Below are 16,829 nucleotides of genomic sequence, written 5' to 3' on the forward strand. Positions count from 1 at the left end.
TTTAATTAATAAATTTTTAGGTGTGAAAATCTTTTGCTGTTGCCCTATCATATTTCTATGCAATGGAAAAGTCTATAAATTAGACTTTTAATTTAACAAAATTTCCTAACCTCAGGCTTTCGGTATTAACTATTTTTCCAGCGTGGGTTTATAATACAATTGTTAGTAGTAATTAGTTGATCAAAACACACAGATATTGCAAATTCAGAAAACATAATTTTGCTCAAAAATAAATTTTTTGTTTGGAAATGCATCTGTTGATGAGATGGATAGAGGAGAGATGGTGCCTCAGTTCTGGGAGACTTCTTTTAATATTTCAAATTGTCCCTTTGCTATTTTTGCACCCTGGGGCATGGGGCACTGTGATTCAGGGTGGGTGAGAGGTGTGCCTTCTGGGAAGTGGGTTCAGGGTGATTGTGGAAGAGGACACTGCAGCATGTTCAAAGGAAGATCAGATAGGAAAGACGAGTTGTGGATAATGAGGATGGGAAAATGGATTCTGTCAACACTATCCATCCTGTGCCATCCCCAAGGGCTCACTCGCCTAGCTGGGAAATGTCTGACATCCATGCCTGCTGCAAGAGCGGGCAGCTCATCCCATTCATCTCTCTGTCCCCGAGTGGGCGCAGTGCCACTCAAACTAGTAAATACTGTATTTGTTGAACAGATACGGAGTCATTAATTTCTCAAACCCAAAAGTTCAAAAAATGCAAAAGTTTAAACAGCCAAAAGGTTAAAAGAAGATTCCTGTTTGAGCTTGTGGTCAATATCTGTAAGAAGCCAGATTGGGATTTTTATCATGAAATCCTTAGGCAAAAGCCAGAGAGATTTTTAAATGATCAAAGCAACTGGTTCCCTCCCACAACTCATTCACAGATAACTGGGACCAGGCACATGATTCCAGAAATAGAATATATCAGATTGCACTGATCAATTCCAAGATACTAACAAGAAGATCATTAGAAGAATTTTTCACACAATGCCTGCCACTCTCCATGTTACACTGTCTGAGAAGGGTAGTAACAATGTAACTATCTGCAGGAGAGGCTGTAAGTGGGCAGTGGGGCTGTGCCTTGGCTCAGTGGTCCCCCTCTCCTGGGTGCTGCTGCCCCTGTGTGGTCAGGTTTCCATGTGGTCTGCATCCCTGCTGTCCCCCTGCCCCACTGCTGCCAATGTTCCTGATCTCAGGTTCTGTCTTGCTGCATGCACCCAGTGCATCCATTCACCTGTCCACCCATCCACCTATCCATCCATCCATCCATCCGTCCGTCCGTCCATCCGTCCGTCCATCCATCCATCCACCCATTCACCTACCCATCCATTCATCTGTCCATCCATCCATCTGTCCTTCTGTCTGTCCATCTGTCCATCGTCTGTCAACTCATCCATATCCATCCATCCATCCGTCTACCCATCCACCCATTCACCTACCCATCCATCCATCCATCCATCCATCCGTCCATCCACCCATCCACATCCATCCATCCATCCATCCATCCATCCATCAGTCCATCCGTCCATCCTTCCATCTGTCCATCCACCCATCCACATCCATCCATCCATCCATCTGTCCACCCCTCCACCCACCCACCTACCCATCCACTGGACACCAGGACTGCTGGGCACTGAGATCCAAAGTGAATGAGAGAGGTGCCAGAAGCTTGTAATCTATGGGATCTGGGTATCTAACAGGCAGGGGTAACTTACAGTGATAAGCACTGGGACGGGGATGTCTAGAGAATGTGAAACTGCAGGCAAAGTTCATGCAGGGTGGATGTCTGGAGAAAAAGAAGGCTTTCAAGAAGAAGAGCTCTCCAGGTTGAGATCAAAAGGAGGAGCGAGTCAGAAAGGAGTAAGGGGGCGGAGGGAATTATTGTTCCAGGAGGAAGGGAGAGCATGTGTGTGAAGATCTTTAAGCAAGTGGCACACTCCGTAGCCTCTTTTCCCTGTTACATACTCTATCTTTAGCAATGACTGCTTTCTAACATATTACATAGTTTACTCATTTTTTTGTTACCCCTAGTAGGATGCAGATTTTAAAAATTCTTTGCTCATCTCTGTATTCCCAGCACGTGGCACATATTGAGTGCTCAACAAATATTTGCTGAATGAATAAAGGACTGAGTGACATGTGTGGGCAGCCTAAAGTAGCTCATGTTGTATGATTCTTTGACAAGCAGGACAGTGTTGGTGAGAAGTGAGGCTGGAAAGTGTAGCTATCATGTTAAGACGTTGGATTTAATCCTGAGAGCAAAGGGGTTTTAAGCCGGGATCTACATGGGCAGATTTGAGTTTCAGAAAACTCTTTCTGGCTGCATAGGGAGAAAGGATTGGAGCCAGGCAAGGCTGAGAGAGGACAGGAGACCCACTGGGTTTTCACAGCGGCTCAACCACCAATATGAGCCAAAAGGAGAGTGAAGCCTGAAGAAAATCGTCAGAAAGGGTCATGGCAATCAGAACACGGGGTGAGATGAAGCCATATTAACATCAGTTGAAATCCTTGCTCCATTTTGGAAAATTGCCCTGGGTGCCACATCTGTCTACCTTTAAGAAGTATTAGCTCAGCAACTTCCCATTCTCCTATGGCAACATATTCTAGTGGCTCAAAAGCTTCATATGTATACTTTCAAGAATTGTCTTTGACTTAAAAGTTGGGAGAGTAAACATCCACCTTTGCAGCAACAAAACCTATTAGAATTCTAATTTGGAAAAAAAAGACCCTTTAAAACCTCTAAGGCCAAACCTCTGTTTCTTTTTTTGTCTGAATTATCAAGTATTATCCATCCTAAGAACAAAACAAACACTTTGTTCCCGAATCACAACACTTCTGGCATTTAATAAACTGCCAACACAGGTGTTGAAATTAAATCAAGAGTCTGTTTGTCAAAGACAAGGAGGCTTTAAAGTATTTTTTCTATTTGTCGGACACTTTCTTTGATTAAAATCTTTAGACTGAGATTGATAAACTATGTCTGGTGTACAGCAAGAACAGAGAAATTACACCTTTTAAACACAGAGGATGCAGGAAGCAAAACAATAGCAGGAGCACAGCCTGGGTTTTCAATTTTAATTGCTCACGAAACAGAGAAGCAAGGCTCTGGGAGGTGATGAAGTCTGCTGGGCTCGTCCCTGACAAGCTGAGGGTGTGGTCTCCTTGGCAACGCGACAACAGCCCCACCCAGAAGGTCTCCCAGGCCCAGGGGCCCTGGATCCCTGCACAAGTCCTGAGCCCTTGGAGAAGCCAGCCCTGCCAAGCTCAATCTGCCTGGTGACGCCTGCCATCTCTGGCCTTATGGGCATCTGCCCGGAGGCTGATCTCAGGGCAACAGGTGTCCATGGGGCGGCCCCGGGGAGTGCCCCATGCCAGCCACTTCCTGGGGAGCAGCAGAAACTTCAGGAAACAGAACATCACATCCGAGGCCCCCTTTTGTAATTTTAACACGACTCGCCCCGAACACCTTTCCTACTGAAGACGTTGAGAGGTTCTGGATAACGTTTGCAGATCTTGCCTTAGTAGAAGTTATAGGACCAGAAAAAGGACCCTTTTTCCTGGCTCTGTGAACTTCATGCTTACGGTTCGGAGTCATTAAGGATGAAAAGTGGTTCAAAATGCCAACCTCCTCTCAGTGCTTATGATACATGACTCAGAAAAATGATGGAAAGCTTCCACGAGTCATCATAGAATGTCATAGATAGAAACACGTTTCCCGGGACCATTTATGATTAATTATTTTATTCACAGAGTTTGCCCTATCACCAGTTAATATGTAGTTGGACTTTATCCAAAGGAATTTAATTTTAAATTGAACTGATTGATTCCTTTTACAACTTGAATAATCAACACTGTATCTGATTTAAAGCTTACTCTGCCTAACAGCTGCGTCCGCCATTCGATGTGCGTCTGGGAGATTGGAGGGTGGAGGAAAATGAGAAGCATTCTCCGCTCTGCCTCCCACAGGGCCCTTTCTCTCGCAGGCCACCCCAGCCACCTGGACCGCTTCCAGTGTGATGAAGGAAGTTTCAGGTGGCAGTGCCCCCGATGCCTGGACGCTGAACTTGGGTGGCAGTTCAGGTCGTGAGACCAGCCCAGACGGCCAGTGGGAGGGAGCCCCTGGCCCGACCTTCACCCCACGCCTCTTTATCTCAGGGCAGAAGCACAGGCTGGGTATTGTGCAACGATCTCATTATTTATTACAACTAAAAGAGCACAGCCAACAAAAGGAGGGAGAGGAAGCCCTCTTCCATGTTATCTCCTTTATAGTTAAGTCTGGATTGTAGCAAAGTCACGCAAATGTTCCCAAAGCCACGTGGTTGGGTGCATCCTCTCTACCGTGTTCCTGTTGGCCAAGTGTGTGTGTGCGTGTGCAATTTTAGTGTGTATGCATAGATACATTTTTTTTTTTCACACAGCACCATGGTTCTTAGCATTTTCTGAATCTATAACCCATCTTAAAATCTGATGAAAGTACACTATGGATCTTCCCCATAGCACAGCTTCTGAAAATCTGCATACAGTTTCCTGAAAGCCCATTCATTTCTCAACCAACAGACTCTTGGTAGGCTCAAAGGCTACATTTCCAACGATTTAAAAATATCATGTGTTGCTAATGGCCTGGCTCAGCTTTAAGTTATGTAACATACTATTTTTCCCTTGAAATTGAAGAGATATGCCAGTTCCTCGAATACAACTGAATGTAGTCCAGGGATACAGGTCACAACCTGTATCACGGATCTGCAGTTTCTACAGAAGAGAGAATATGCACTTTATCTGCCCGAGATGCCATCAGCAAGCAGGGACTTTGATGTTGGGACTCTCCTTAGCTCACAGCCAGACGGGAATTCCATTTCCAGTTGTTCTGGAGTTGTGGGTTCTAACCCCGAGAGTGCTACCAGCTCATACTGCCTCGAAGGCCCTCCTGTCATCTCTGCCACCCAAAATGCTGCTCACACTTCAGGTCCACTTTGCAGTGTCCCTGTTCCAGGAGGTTCTTCTCTCAAAAACCATTTGTGGAATCAAGCACTCTTCCTTCTCTGCTTCCCACCACCATTTGTTTGTAGCCGTATGCTTCAGAGAACTCACTGACGCCTCTCCTGTCTATAAGTCTCTCCTAAGTTATTACCCTCTCACCTTCCTCTCCAGGAAGGCGTGCAGGAGGAGTCTTAGCTCCTCGCACACAGTGGGTGATCAATAGGAGTTTTCCAGGCAGTATGTGTATGTTCTGGAGACAAACAACCTGAGTTCTAATCCCAGCTCTGCCATAAACCAGCTGTTAATTTTCAGGGCAAACACTTAAATTTCCCAATAATCAGTTTTCCTCCCTCTGGAGAATAGGCTGATGAAAGTATCTACTTCCTGGGCTATTGTGAAGATTAAATGATGTAATTCATTCAAAGCATTTGACACAGTGCTTGGAACATAGCAAATGCTGAATAAACATTTTGCAGTTTGTCAAACAGAATTTAAAAGAATTTTCTCTAACTTCTTAGAGTTCCTTCATAAAGTCACTAAACGAAGGTCTAGAATCAAATATAAAGGCATCACAAATTTTGGGGGGTAAAATTGAAATGTATTATTTTCAGGTCTTTTTGAACAATTTTTACTTTTAATATGCAAAGTCCCAATTTGCCTGATAAAAGTTTCAGCTTTTATACTAGCCAGCTCAAGGACACTGAAAGTCTTTATGATACTATGGGGTATTGGTTTGTGTTCAAAGCTGTCCCTAAAACTTATAAAGACATAGATCCCTATCCTCCAAGAGGTCCTAAACCAGTTGAGTAGGGGACTCATAAAGATAGTATTTTGAATGTTGTTTTTGAGCCTGGATCCCAAATTTTCCTTAGTCATTATCAAAAAGTTCTCTTCTCTTTCCTACCAAGGATCAGGCCAGTTGGGTAAGTTCACAGCCAGAAGAGGAGCTTGCTTTATTGTGCTAACGTCTTTGGATACAAATAACAGCAGAGGTACTTATTCTTCAACGATTATGTATATATACATATACATATATATATATAAATACACATATAATTTATAGTATCTAATATGTAATTTAGCTGACTTCTCAAACACCATTCAAATTGAGATTAAGTTTGCTTGGATTGTGTTCATTTTGAGCATCTGAGTTTGAACAAATCTTTGAGGGCAAAGATTGTATTTTATTCCTCTTGGTACTCCTGGATCCTAGTGTATCATCTGATAAATGCAATAAATAGTTGCTAATTAAAAATATGCCAGACTGAACGTAACGTAGAATTTGGTTGCCTGGGAATATTTATTTTTAATTAAGATGATAAAACAAAAATTGTTATAAACATACGTGCATTTCAAAAGTTGGAGTAAGTGATCCTTCTTGTTTTGAGAAAATGTAGTATCTGAACAAGATAGATTGGGGTATCTTTCTTTCAAGAACTGATTTTTGTTAATTAGCAGTGAGTACTTAATTCTTTATTATTAAATTCTATACCTGTTTTCTTGTTTTTATATCCTTACATTAAAAACTGGTATATTTCTTTCTGACCTCCTGTCTAAAGGAGAATTCATTACACACTGTTTATATACTACATGTCAAGTAAAGGTTTATGACCCTTATTTTTATGTACAAATCAGTACCAGTAGGTTCTCTCTTAAATTCCACTGATATAATTTACTTGATGATGAGAAATTAAAATGATATAAACATCTACATTATATGGGAACAGATCCTATAGCCAAACTTGTTGATTGATTTCCTTTGTCTAATAAAAGATATTTGAAAAATTAAAAATTGACAGGAAGAAAAAACCTGCTTGAGGTTTCTCAGAACAATGATTTATTTTTTTCTCCATTCAAATGCCTATGTTTTCCTCAAGCAATGAATTTACCTTATGAGATGGTTTAGAAAATTTAGTTTTAGAGTTAATGTTTCTCTCTTTAAGTTTTAGCTGATCATCAAAAGGCTTTCTTTGTTCTGACATCCTGCCCCCCAACACAGCCATATCTAGCCCAGCTCTGCTGCTGATTGACAGCCTGAGGGAGCCCTGTCCGAGGCCCACTCCCCTTGGAATGCCAGTTCCTATCTGTGCCAAAAGCTAATTGACTTGATGGAGAAAGGCTTTCCTTGATGTTCACTTGTACTTGGAAAAAAGTGTATCCTCAAACTGCAAACTCGTGTATAATGCAGCTGTTTTATGGGGATCTGCCAGGAAAACTTTCAGCACTGAATTCTTTCTAAAGATCCTCTAATATTGAGATTAGTGACTCCCTTATATGAAATAATTTTCTTAACGACAACTGAAGGTCTCCAAAGAACCCTCTTGAAAATTCTGGGAGTAATTCCTTTATGATATATGTATAATATCTGAAACTACATTGTCGACAACAGTTGTTCAAGCCAACCCACTCATGCCATTGAACTATTTTGTAACAACTACGTTTGCCTATTTTCTTTTATAACAAACCTCTGACAGAGAAGCCAATAAAATTCAGAAATGGCCCCGGAGACATATCTGGTTTAGGATTGCACCTGGGAAATCTCATCTATAGAAGCCCTTCAAGGACTGGCTTTTCCTGGCCATGATAACACATGGTGGTCTCCATGGAAACTGGGGTGTTCTCAGGCCGGGAGAGGGTACGGTCAGGGATCCTGTTGGGCTGGGGACAATTTCAAACCTGCTTCAGAGCAAATTGAATTCCTAAGAGTTCCCTGTAAACCAACTTGATCCTCCTTTGGGGACCCCCAGAGCTATCGCACACCCTTGCTCTTTGGATGAGGTCCCCATCATCGAGGCTGAAGCTGAGTGAGGACTTGTCTCCACAGGCAGGATTTGGGCTTGGGCCCTGGGCCCACCGCATCTACTGTACGAAGCCCGACTCCACGCTGGGCTCTCTTACCTGATACAGGTTGGCAAGGTGGTGGTTGGTTTTGATCAAAAATGGCTGGTTCACCCCCGGGTGGTCAACGTCGTGTGCGGCTGCAGCCAGCAGGCCAAGCATGATGTCCAGCGGCGTGAGGAAACTGGCGAGCTGTTGAAAAGCAGAATGGGAGATTGATGGATGTGTTTCCACAAAAGGGTTAGCACCCATTTGTTGTGGCTACATCAAGACAAATTAATCGCCATGGCGTCGTTCGGGCTTGCCAGCTAGATTTGTACCCTCTGAAGCATTTTCTGTGGTGATGCTCACTTAGAATTACAGGGAAATAAAAGGACTGTATGGAAAGTAATTACATAAATTCAAATTGTGTGGATTGTTCAGGTGTCCTCCATTTCCTTCTGCCGTTCTGTGTTGTTTTGTTGCTGTGATGACATTGTTCGTTGTCAACCCTGCTACAATGGACGACAGGGAAAAGACAGAGCCTGAAATCAGCCTTGTTCCCAGAGAAAGCTGTAAATGAAGGAGAAAGGGGGGAGCCAAACCACTAGACATATATGTTTTAAAATCACTTATGTATTTATGTTATCCAGAATATCTTTGCCACTTTTTTGTATAGGACACCCAAAGTGGGCTGAATTATAAAAATTTGCCCATTTCCTCAATGACAAGCTACATCTCAGATATCTTCAACAGCCCCATGACAACCAACAATGTCATCACAGCAACAAAACAGAACGGCAGAATAGTGGGGTGTGTGTGTGTGTGCACAAGAATCTGGGCTGATTTGGTTAGCTAGGAAAACAAGTAGGAAAACGGGAATCCAGTACCAACTTTAAAAACATAACTGTGCAATATATTACAACTTGCCAACAACTTAGAGATTAAAACTCAAGACTTTTAATTCCATTGGGAAATTTTGGAGGGATGAGCCATCTACCCAGCTTTGTCCTGAGACTGCCTGTTTGGCACCTGGTGCATTTACTGGTCGATGTTAGAACCAAGTGAGCTAAACAGGGTCTTGGACTGGGAAAACATTTTTCAAGAACCCTTCCAAACACCATAATATATCCTGTATGTTATACCAACCAAGTTTTGTAAGCTAAGAATGGCCTAGATTTTGAGTAATAAGCATTATTATTGTTCTTTATTTTTAACTTGGAATGGTTTATTGCATTACAGCATGTTTGCTAAGAGGTCTTTGACCTTCACAAGTTTTCCTGAACCCTGAATCAAGATATCCAGTTGGCCCAGCAGTAAATGGAGCTTGAGTTTGAGGCATTTTGATTCCCTTTGGCAATCAACAACCACAAGGTGGGAAACACTTCCCAATAAGGTTCAGTTCTGCTGCTGTTTGTGGCGAAAGTCCAACAGCTAGTTCTTGGGGCTGTTGAAGATATCTGAGATGTAGCTTGTCATAGAGAGATTGTTTTTGTCCTAAGGCAGCCCTGGAAATATACACAATCCAAAAGGATATCATCTAAAAAAATCTACATCATCTTTTGTGAGAATTAGAAGATTTTCAGAGCTGATACTATGAACTTGGCTCTAAATAACTTGGATCCACATTATGGATGACACACAGCGTTGATACTCTGATATGATGGGTGAGCTGGGCACCAGCAGTGGTGTGCACGTGGCCTCTCCAGATGGCTGCGGGGCAGCTGGTTCTTGCCTTACCTTTGGCTCCTTCAGATAGCAGTGCATGGCCTGGGTGACGTCGGCCGCGTGAACAGCATTGTGATATGGGTTTTGGCTGTGGTAATCCTCTTGAACCATGACTGGGAGGTAAACAGAGAGCTCAGTCAGCTAAGACCAGAAGATGAAGGGCATTCTACCTCAGGCTTTTAAGGTGTTTTTCCCTTAAAAAATATCAGTGCCTCCAAAATGTGCCGTCTGGGGCTCCTTTAAAAATGGACATGGTTTGCCAGCCTGGCAGGCCCACTGGGCTGTTTTTAGTTGAGGGAAGGGAAAGAGCAGAGTGGAGAAAGACTAAAAGAATTTGCAGGGCCCTTGGGATTCCTTACCTCCTTCATAAATCACCCCATTCTGGCCTTCATGAAGGCTCTCATTCAGAAGGAAAATAAATACGTAGAAAAAGGACAACTTTATTTCACACTATAGTTTAATTATTTAAGTCTGCTGCCACTTATGCTAGTGTGCCATAAGTGAGATCTCCTTTCAAAGAGGCCCGGTGACATCCAGCTACTAATATCCAAAGACTTAGGTTTAGCACTTGATTGACAAACACTGACCAGAGCAAATCTGGGGCTTCTTTAGGCAGAAATTCAAAATACTGCACTGATTCAACTGAGGACACCTTGTATTTATTTCTACCTTATTCAGGTAGAAATCTTTCATGCTCCCCCAATCTATGGCAAGGCCTAGAGTACTCTTGGAACCAAGAGGACACGTAGGGAAGGCATATTGGTTTGCTGTTTACAGAAGCCACTGGCCTGGTTCAGCCACCAATGTGGCAGTGCCTAGGATGCAATATGCTCAACGTGTATCCAGAATGTTCAGACCGGCACTTGTGGCATTGTTCTCACCGGTAACGCTACGCATTTGGTTCTGGATTTTGATGTCAATTATGTCTGTCAAATGTTGGCCTTCCTTACATGTTCTCTGAGTACACACACGTGTCCAGAGTATCTGTCCTCTCTGTCTTTAGCCTATTCGCAGCTGTTGTGTCTTGAATTATGTACAGGACCTTCCACACCCATGACTGATTTTGAGGAGACTTGTACTTAGAGCTGTTACCTAAGTGGCTTAAGGCTTTGGGGATGCTGTGATGGAATAAGTATGTTTTGCATGTGGAAAGAATATGGCTGTTTTGGGGTCCAGAGGGTGGACTGTGGTAAGTTGAATTATGCTCTAAGTCTTAATCTCTGTCCCTGTGGGTGAGAACAAATTGTAAATAGGATCTGTTGAAGATGTTAGTTTCGTTAAGGTGTGTCCAACTGAAGGAGAGTGGGTCTTACTGTGGATTACTGAAGGCCTTATAAAGAGAGCCCAGAAGTCACGGAAGCCAGGAAAGGAGAGGACACTGCATGTGACGGGAGGCAGAAATACAAGCCAAGGGCCCCAAGGATCATGGCAAGCCAGCAGCAGAATGGCACAGGCTCCGGGAGATAGCATGGCCTCGACAATATCTTGATTTTGGATTTCTCCTAGCCTCAAAACCATGAACTAATAAATTCCTGTTGCTTCAGCCCACATACCATGTGGCATTTATGATAGCAGCTCTGGCAGACTAAGACAGAGGCCATCACTTTGCTCAATGGAAATACAATCAGCTTGAGGTTATTTATGCTTCTGGAAATGAGTGTGCTGCCACCTGGTTTTACATATTTCCTCTTGTGCCTCATAGACCTTTTATTTAGCAAGTTCATTTTTCAATTATATTTAAACCCTGGCTCTATCACTTGTTATCTATATTGGGCAAGTTAATCTAACCACAAGTTTCCTTAATAAAATTGGTATAATAATAGCTCCAGGTTCATAGGGTTGCTGTAAGGATTGAATGTGTTAGTATATGTGCATCCTTAGAACAGTTCCTAGCATATGTAAGCACCATAGAAGCCAATGGCTGCTATGTTACCATCATCACTGTTATCATCATTCTTGATGGCATTGAACTTTCAAATTCAAAGCAGAGGCATGTGGCAAGTTAAAGAAGACAGAAACACCCTAAATGGCAGAGGGAAGCCATTTAGTGATTGAAAGTGTGCTTTGGATAATTCATTGCCAGATGAATAAGAATGTACACAAAGTCAAATACGAGCTGGGGCTGCTTTTTGCTGGAGGTGGTGGTGGAGGGTGGTGAAAAGATGGTGGGCGTTTAAGTCCAACAGACCCCGGTTTGGGTTGAGTCTCTGCTACTTACTGGCTGTGTGACCTTGAGAAAACCTATTGAAGATTTTCAACAACTTATGTTCAGATTAGAACTATTTGAGGCACATCCTGCTGGAGTTTTATTAATATGTGAGCAGATCAGTACCCTCATTGCCAGCTTTATGATCTTGATGGTTTCTTTTATACATAGCCTTTGGTTATAATAAACTTAATTAAACAAGTAAACATTTTGTCAGTGATTTAAGATGGGTAAATCAGATTTAAAATTAAGATGAGCTCACTTAAGATTAATTTGGGGTCTTTAACCACCATGCTAGGGTTCCTGTCCCTTTACATTAAAGAGTATTATGGGCTGCTATTATTCATGAGATGGGGATAGGAAGATGGAAGAGAAGACTTACCTAAAAACCTGTGTAAAGTCACCATGTCTAGCTTGAAATGATGAATGAGCCCATGGGTGTTGAAGAGGTGGCACAGAAGTGTTACCAGGCTGTTTCCTACAGGAAAAGTCACCTGTGTTAACTCATTTTCATCACCATTAAAATATCTACATTGACAATATGATCCCACGTTTCTTAGTGAAGCTTCTCTGAAAGAATCATTTTTTTCCCTTTTTGAATTTGAAATTATTCAAGTGTAGTTGATATTACTATGATGTGGTACTACTAGATTTTCTCTTATTTTACAAGTAGAATTAGTTCAGATATTTGCACAGTATAGAGGGCAATGAAAACATTCAGAGTTGGGAGGAGTCTGTCTACTGAGGTATCAGGGATGAGTATGTGTGTGTGTGTGTGTGTGTGTGTGTGTGTGTGTGCGTTTGTGTATTTAAAAATATATATATACCTTAATAGCCAACTGAAATGTGCCTTAAGTCACTTACAATTGTTTCTTACATTTACAGGGGTATTTAAGTAACACATTACTTAATAGTCATTGCCTATTCTTCCTGTGGAAAATCACCCAAATCAAGATTTGACCATGAGATATTTTTTAACTCAAGCCAGCAGAGATGCAAAATCAAAGCTATAATAACTTGTGAGCATTCAGCAAAAGTTTACTTCAGAATGATACTTTTGAATTGTAAAAGGATTATAGAATTTAGAGACAGATTGAAATGGACTGAAAAGACGCCTGGGCGTCTTCAGTGGAAAACCAGGAGCTGGGTGAGCCTCTCCTGCAGGTTACCTGTTGCTCACAATCTCTGTGACTTTCATCATCTTTGAGCTGTTTCACAAGTCTCTAAGTTCTTTCACAGGTCTTTAAATCATGGATAACTGAGAGCATTGCAAATGAATCTAGTCAGACGGAAATATAATAGATTGCATCCCCTACTCCAAATTTTGCAGCTGTTTCTTATTGATTATATCTGCGTGGTTCTTTGACATTTCTGTTGAACTAGCTGTAGCATCTTACTGGATATCTAATTAATTGAGTTAAATAAAATCTTTGACGTGTTCATTTTCTATTTGTACGAGAGTCATGATGATACTCTTAACAAAATATTACTTTCATTCTTTCATTCACAGTTAATTTTCTTTACAGGTACCTGTTTCTTAGTTTATTTGAGCAAAGTGAAATGCAAGATTAGGGGGTGCATACCGATATGGCCTAGTTAGCTTTCTACTATGTCAAGCTCTGGTTCATGCTCTTAGGATGTGTCTCTCCCCAATATACATTGGTGAAAAACAGAATGATGAGAAAACCATCAGTAATAACTTAAAGCACAAATATGACAGATGGTGGACAAATAGCAGTCAGCATTTAATGTGATGTTTTCTGTTGGCTCACTAAAAGTAGCATTTGTTTAAGAAGCAGATAAAAACGTAATAGGAATTTACTATTTTCTTAAGTAAGGTATTTATAGGCACACAATTTTAAAAAGTGAAACTATGTGACAGTCTACTTTTCCCTTCAGCTGCAGCCTAGGCTTTTACCCTCCCTCCTCGCTGACCGTTTTCTTTTTGGTGATGCCAAACATATCTGAACGACACTGGCAATGGGCAGACAGAGTCCACTCAACAAAACCGCACAAACCCTGCACTGTACGTGTCAGGACTGATCAGATGTGCTTTTGCATTTCTAGTTTCACTGACTGACTGATAAACTTCCTACTTTTGGATGTGGCCAGAGAATTCCACAAGGAAAGAATCTCAACTGTGGTTTCCAAATTCCTTTGGGGTCATCAAGGTTAGCAGAAAACTGCCTTAAGATTCCAAGGCAGAATCCTTATTCTTCATCTGAATCAACTTTCCCTTACTGTGCTCCTTCTCGAGTAGCTTTAGGCTTATGAGAGTGGGGAAAGAAGGGAGAGGGAATAACAGAGGGTTTAAAAATAAGCTCTGTTTTTCGTGAGATGAATCTTACTTTCTGGTGTATTTTAGTGAGAACTCTTTGGGGTGACTTACCATTTGTCAAGCGATCAAACAAGAAAATGTCAAAATCCCACATTCCCACTTTGGAGAGCATATGCTGGAAAGGCAAACAGGAAATGAATCATGTCAGAGACGCAAACATTTACTTTGAGACACAGTGAATTAAACAATTGAAAAGTGGAAAATAGTAGCACGCTCCTCTCTGCAAGAGCCTGGTTTCTACTCACTCAGGGCAGCCACGAACCAGGGCAAAGGCTCTGGGGTCAGCCTGCCAGGTCCAAAGCCAGTCCCACCTCTGACTAGCTGGGGGAGCTTAGGCAAGCCCCTTCATCTCTCCGTACCTCAGTTTCCCTATTTGAAAGATGGGGCTGATCAAATCATCAGCCTCAGAGGGTTGATTGAACAAGGTAATACGGGGAAAGTACTTAGAACAGAGCTTTAGAGCTGGGTAGCAGCACGTTAGGTATTTGTGAAGCTGCAGTTCAGTGATGTCTCCATCACAGACTGCCACGCGCCCAAGGGAGAAGGTTTTCTCCAAATTAAAAAAAAAAATGAAGTCCAAATGACTACAAGGCACATTACTTGTCTCACTAGGGACTGAACTCGTAATTAACCACTCTACCGGTCAGGAAACCCCAGGGTGGGCAATTGAAAATATTGGGAATTTCCAGACTGCCATTCAACGTGGGCTTATCCTATTTTTCTTTTAAAAAATGCCCCATGCTTAGAATTAGAGGGTGTTAGCTCTCGGTTGTCAATCCTGTCCTCACAGTAGCTCCTGCTATTGTACCTTCCTCTCTTCCCACAGCCCCTGACTCAGGCTAAGACAAAGTCATGGTCTTCTTCCCAAATAGTTTCCCTGTGATCTACAACAAAATCCAGTCTCGGCCGGGCCCACACAGACCTTCACACCTGCACCAGGAGAATGAAGGGAAGTGAGGTTATCTGTGAAGGGATCCAGGGCGTGTTTACCCATGTCAGGCAACGCAGAAGGCAGGGCCCGGCTGAACTGCTGGCATCCTGACTTCTGCATCCTTTCTATGCCTCAATATCGTCTTTCTGGAGAGACGGGACCCTTTCCTGGAGGTCTCCTGGTGGGGGTCTTTCCATCGACTCCCCAGTGGTAGGGAGAGCTTAGATCAGCCTTTCCCCAAACGAGCTAACAGTCACCCATTCTCAGGCTTTGGGTGGTGAGCAGTGATTTTTTTTCCTCTTGTAGATGCATTGTTGGAAACTAGTGCTTCTGACATTACCTGCTGCTCACTGCTGAAGAGCATATTTAACAGAAGAGATCACATTTCTTGATAGCATATAGTGAGTATAATATGACTTAGTATGTAAACGTAAGATACTTTGACTTCTGGTTAAACAGAGGCAGCTTATTCCTGAAATTTAAATTTGGCAGTTTAAATATACTATACCTTTGGCAGTTTGGGCTAGAGATTACATGAGAACTTATTTTAGATGGCCACGTATTAATTTCCAACCTCAGCCAGATTTATAGCAGAAATTATTGTGAAATAGTAAAAAGTTATTTGGAACTCATAAAAAGGACAATGCGCTATGTTAATAGTCAACAGGGAAATTGAGATGATAATTGTTGGGTTAATTTCAGTGTTGCAAGTCCAATTGAGATAATTCAATGGATAAAAACACATTTAGTTATAAACTTTTGGGTGATCTACCTGTCCAAAATTCTACTTTACTTGGTGCTGTGCAAATATGTTTTGTATATTTTGCACAAAAAATGGAAACAGCTAGCATGTGCACGTAAACATACTTTAATCCTTGTAGCAACCTTATGAGACGGATATCTCTATTAGCTTCATTTTACATTTGAGGAAGAAGTCTAGACCCCTTGAGGAACTAGACCACAGGCTTGGAGCCCTTATGGGGCAGAATTAGGATTTGAACCCAGAGCTCTGGCTTGGTGGGAGGAGAAGGTATAGACGGCTCACCCTTGCTTGCCCAAGGTAGTCTTCATCCAGCAGGTGAAGAGGGGCTTGGGGGATAATTCCACGAAGCAGCCTCGATGCATGGAAGTATCTTTGAAAGCTTAACAGTCTTTTCACCTTTTTCTTGGTGCCAATTTCCCCTGAGTGTGTTGTATCTGTGGAAAATAATCAAATCCAAAAATTTATATATTTAAAAAAAGACCCCATCTTCTGCACTAGGTGAGAATGTAATGCACTAAAAATGGAGAGAAATTTCAATGATGCTCTTAATTCTTTCTTAACTACAGTCTATTTAACTCTACATTTGAAATTCCTGTAGAACAAAAATGGCATTTCTTATACTTTATATTTGTTAAAATGTCAAGTACCTCTGAATATAATTTTGGAAGACACGAAATACATGAATTAAAGTTTCATTTTTGTGTTGATGAGGCTGGTACGCTTAGTAAGTGAAACTCTTACACTTCTGCATTCATTTGAAATGAACAATTATGCTTTTTTTCCTGCTATATTGGAACCGAGCCTCACAAATGTAGACCAGGTTTTCATCCTCCACTCTGGTCTGAACAAATGCTTCTTATGAATTGCAAGAGTTGAGGATGTGCCAGCTTAGACATGAAGAAAATATTTCCCCCATGTCCCTGGGAAATCAGTGGCAAAGAAATCAATAATCTTGGCACAAAAGTGACCTAGATTCCTCTAAGAAGCAGCAGAGAGCATTCTGACTTTTTAACAGAGTGTGTTCTCTCTTCCTGCTGTCTATAACCATCTGATCTTGTCAGCAGAGATGTTTTAGTA

At 41.9% G+C, this 16,829-nt stretch overlaps 1 protein-coding gene across 2 annotated transcripts in view; it reads right to left on the bottom strand.

The window, feature by feature from the left end:
* The window catches only part of PDE7B (phosphodiesterase 7B), a 335,500-nt gene that overhangs the window by 34,861 nt on the left and 283,810 nt on the right, over window positions 1-16,829 (bottom strand). For both annotated transcript variants that reach the window (XM_037844473.1, XM_037844474.1), the window contains 5 exons: window positions 16,035-16,186; window positions 14,110-14,173; window positions 12,103-12,198; window positions 9,527-9,627; window positions 7,868-7,999 (listed from right to left, as the gene is read on the bottom strand). In XM_037844473.1, coding sequence (XP_037700401.1) covers window positions 7,868-7,999; window positions 9,527-9,627; window positions 12,103-12,198; window positions 14,110-14,173; window positions 16,035-16,186 — 545 coding nt within the window. The remainder of the gene's footprint in view (window positions 1-7,867; window positions 8,000-9,526; window positions 9,628-12,102; window positions 12,199-14,109; window positions 14,174-16,034; window positions 16,187-16,829) is intronic.

The sequence above is a fragment of the Choloepus didactylus genome, chromosome 7 (assembly GCF_015220235.1).
Source record: "Choloepus didactylus isolate mChoDid1 chromosome 7, mChoDid1.pri, whole genome shotgun sequence".
In the NCBI taxonomy this organism is placed as follows: Eukaryota; Metazoa; Chordata; class Mammalia; order Pilosa; family Megalonychidae; genus Choloepus; species Choloepus didactylus.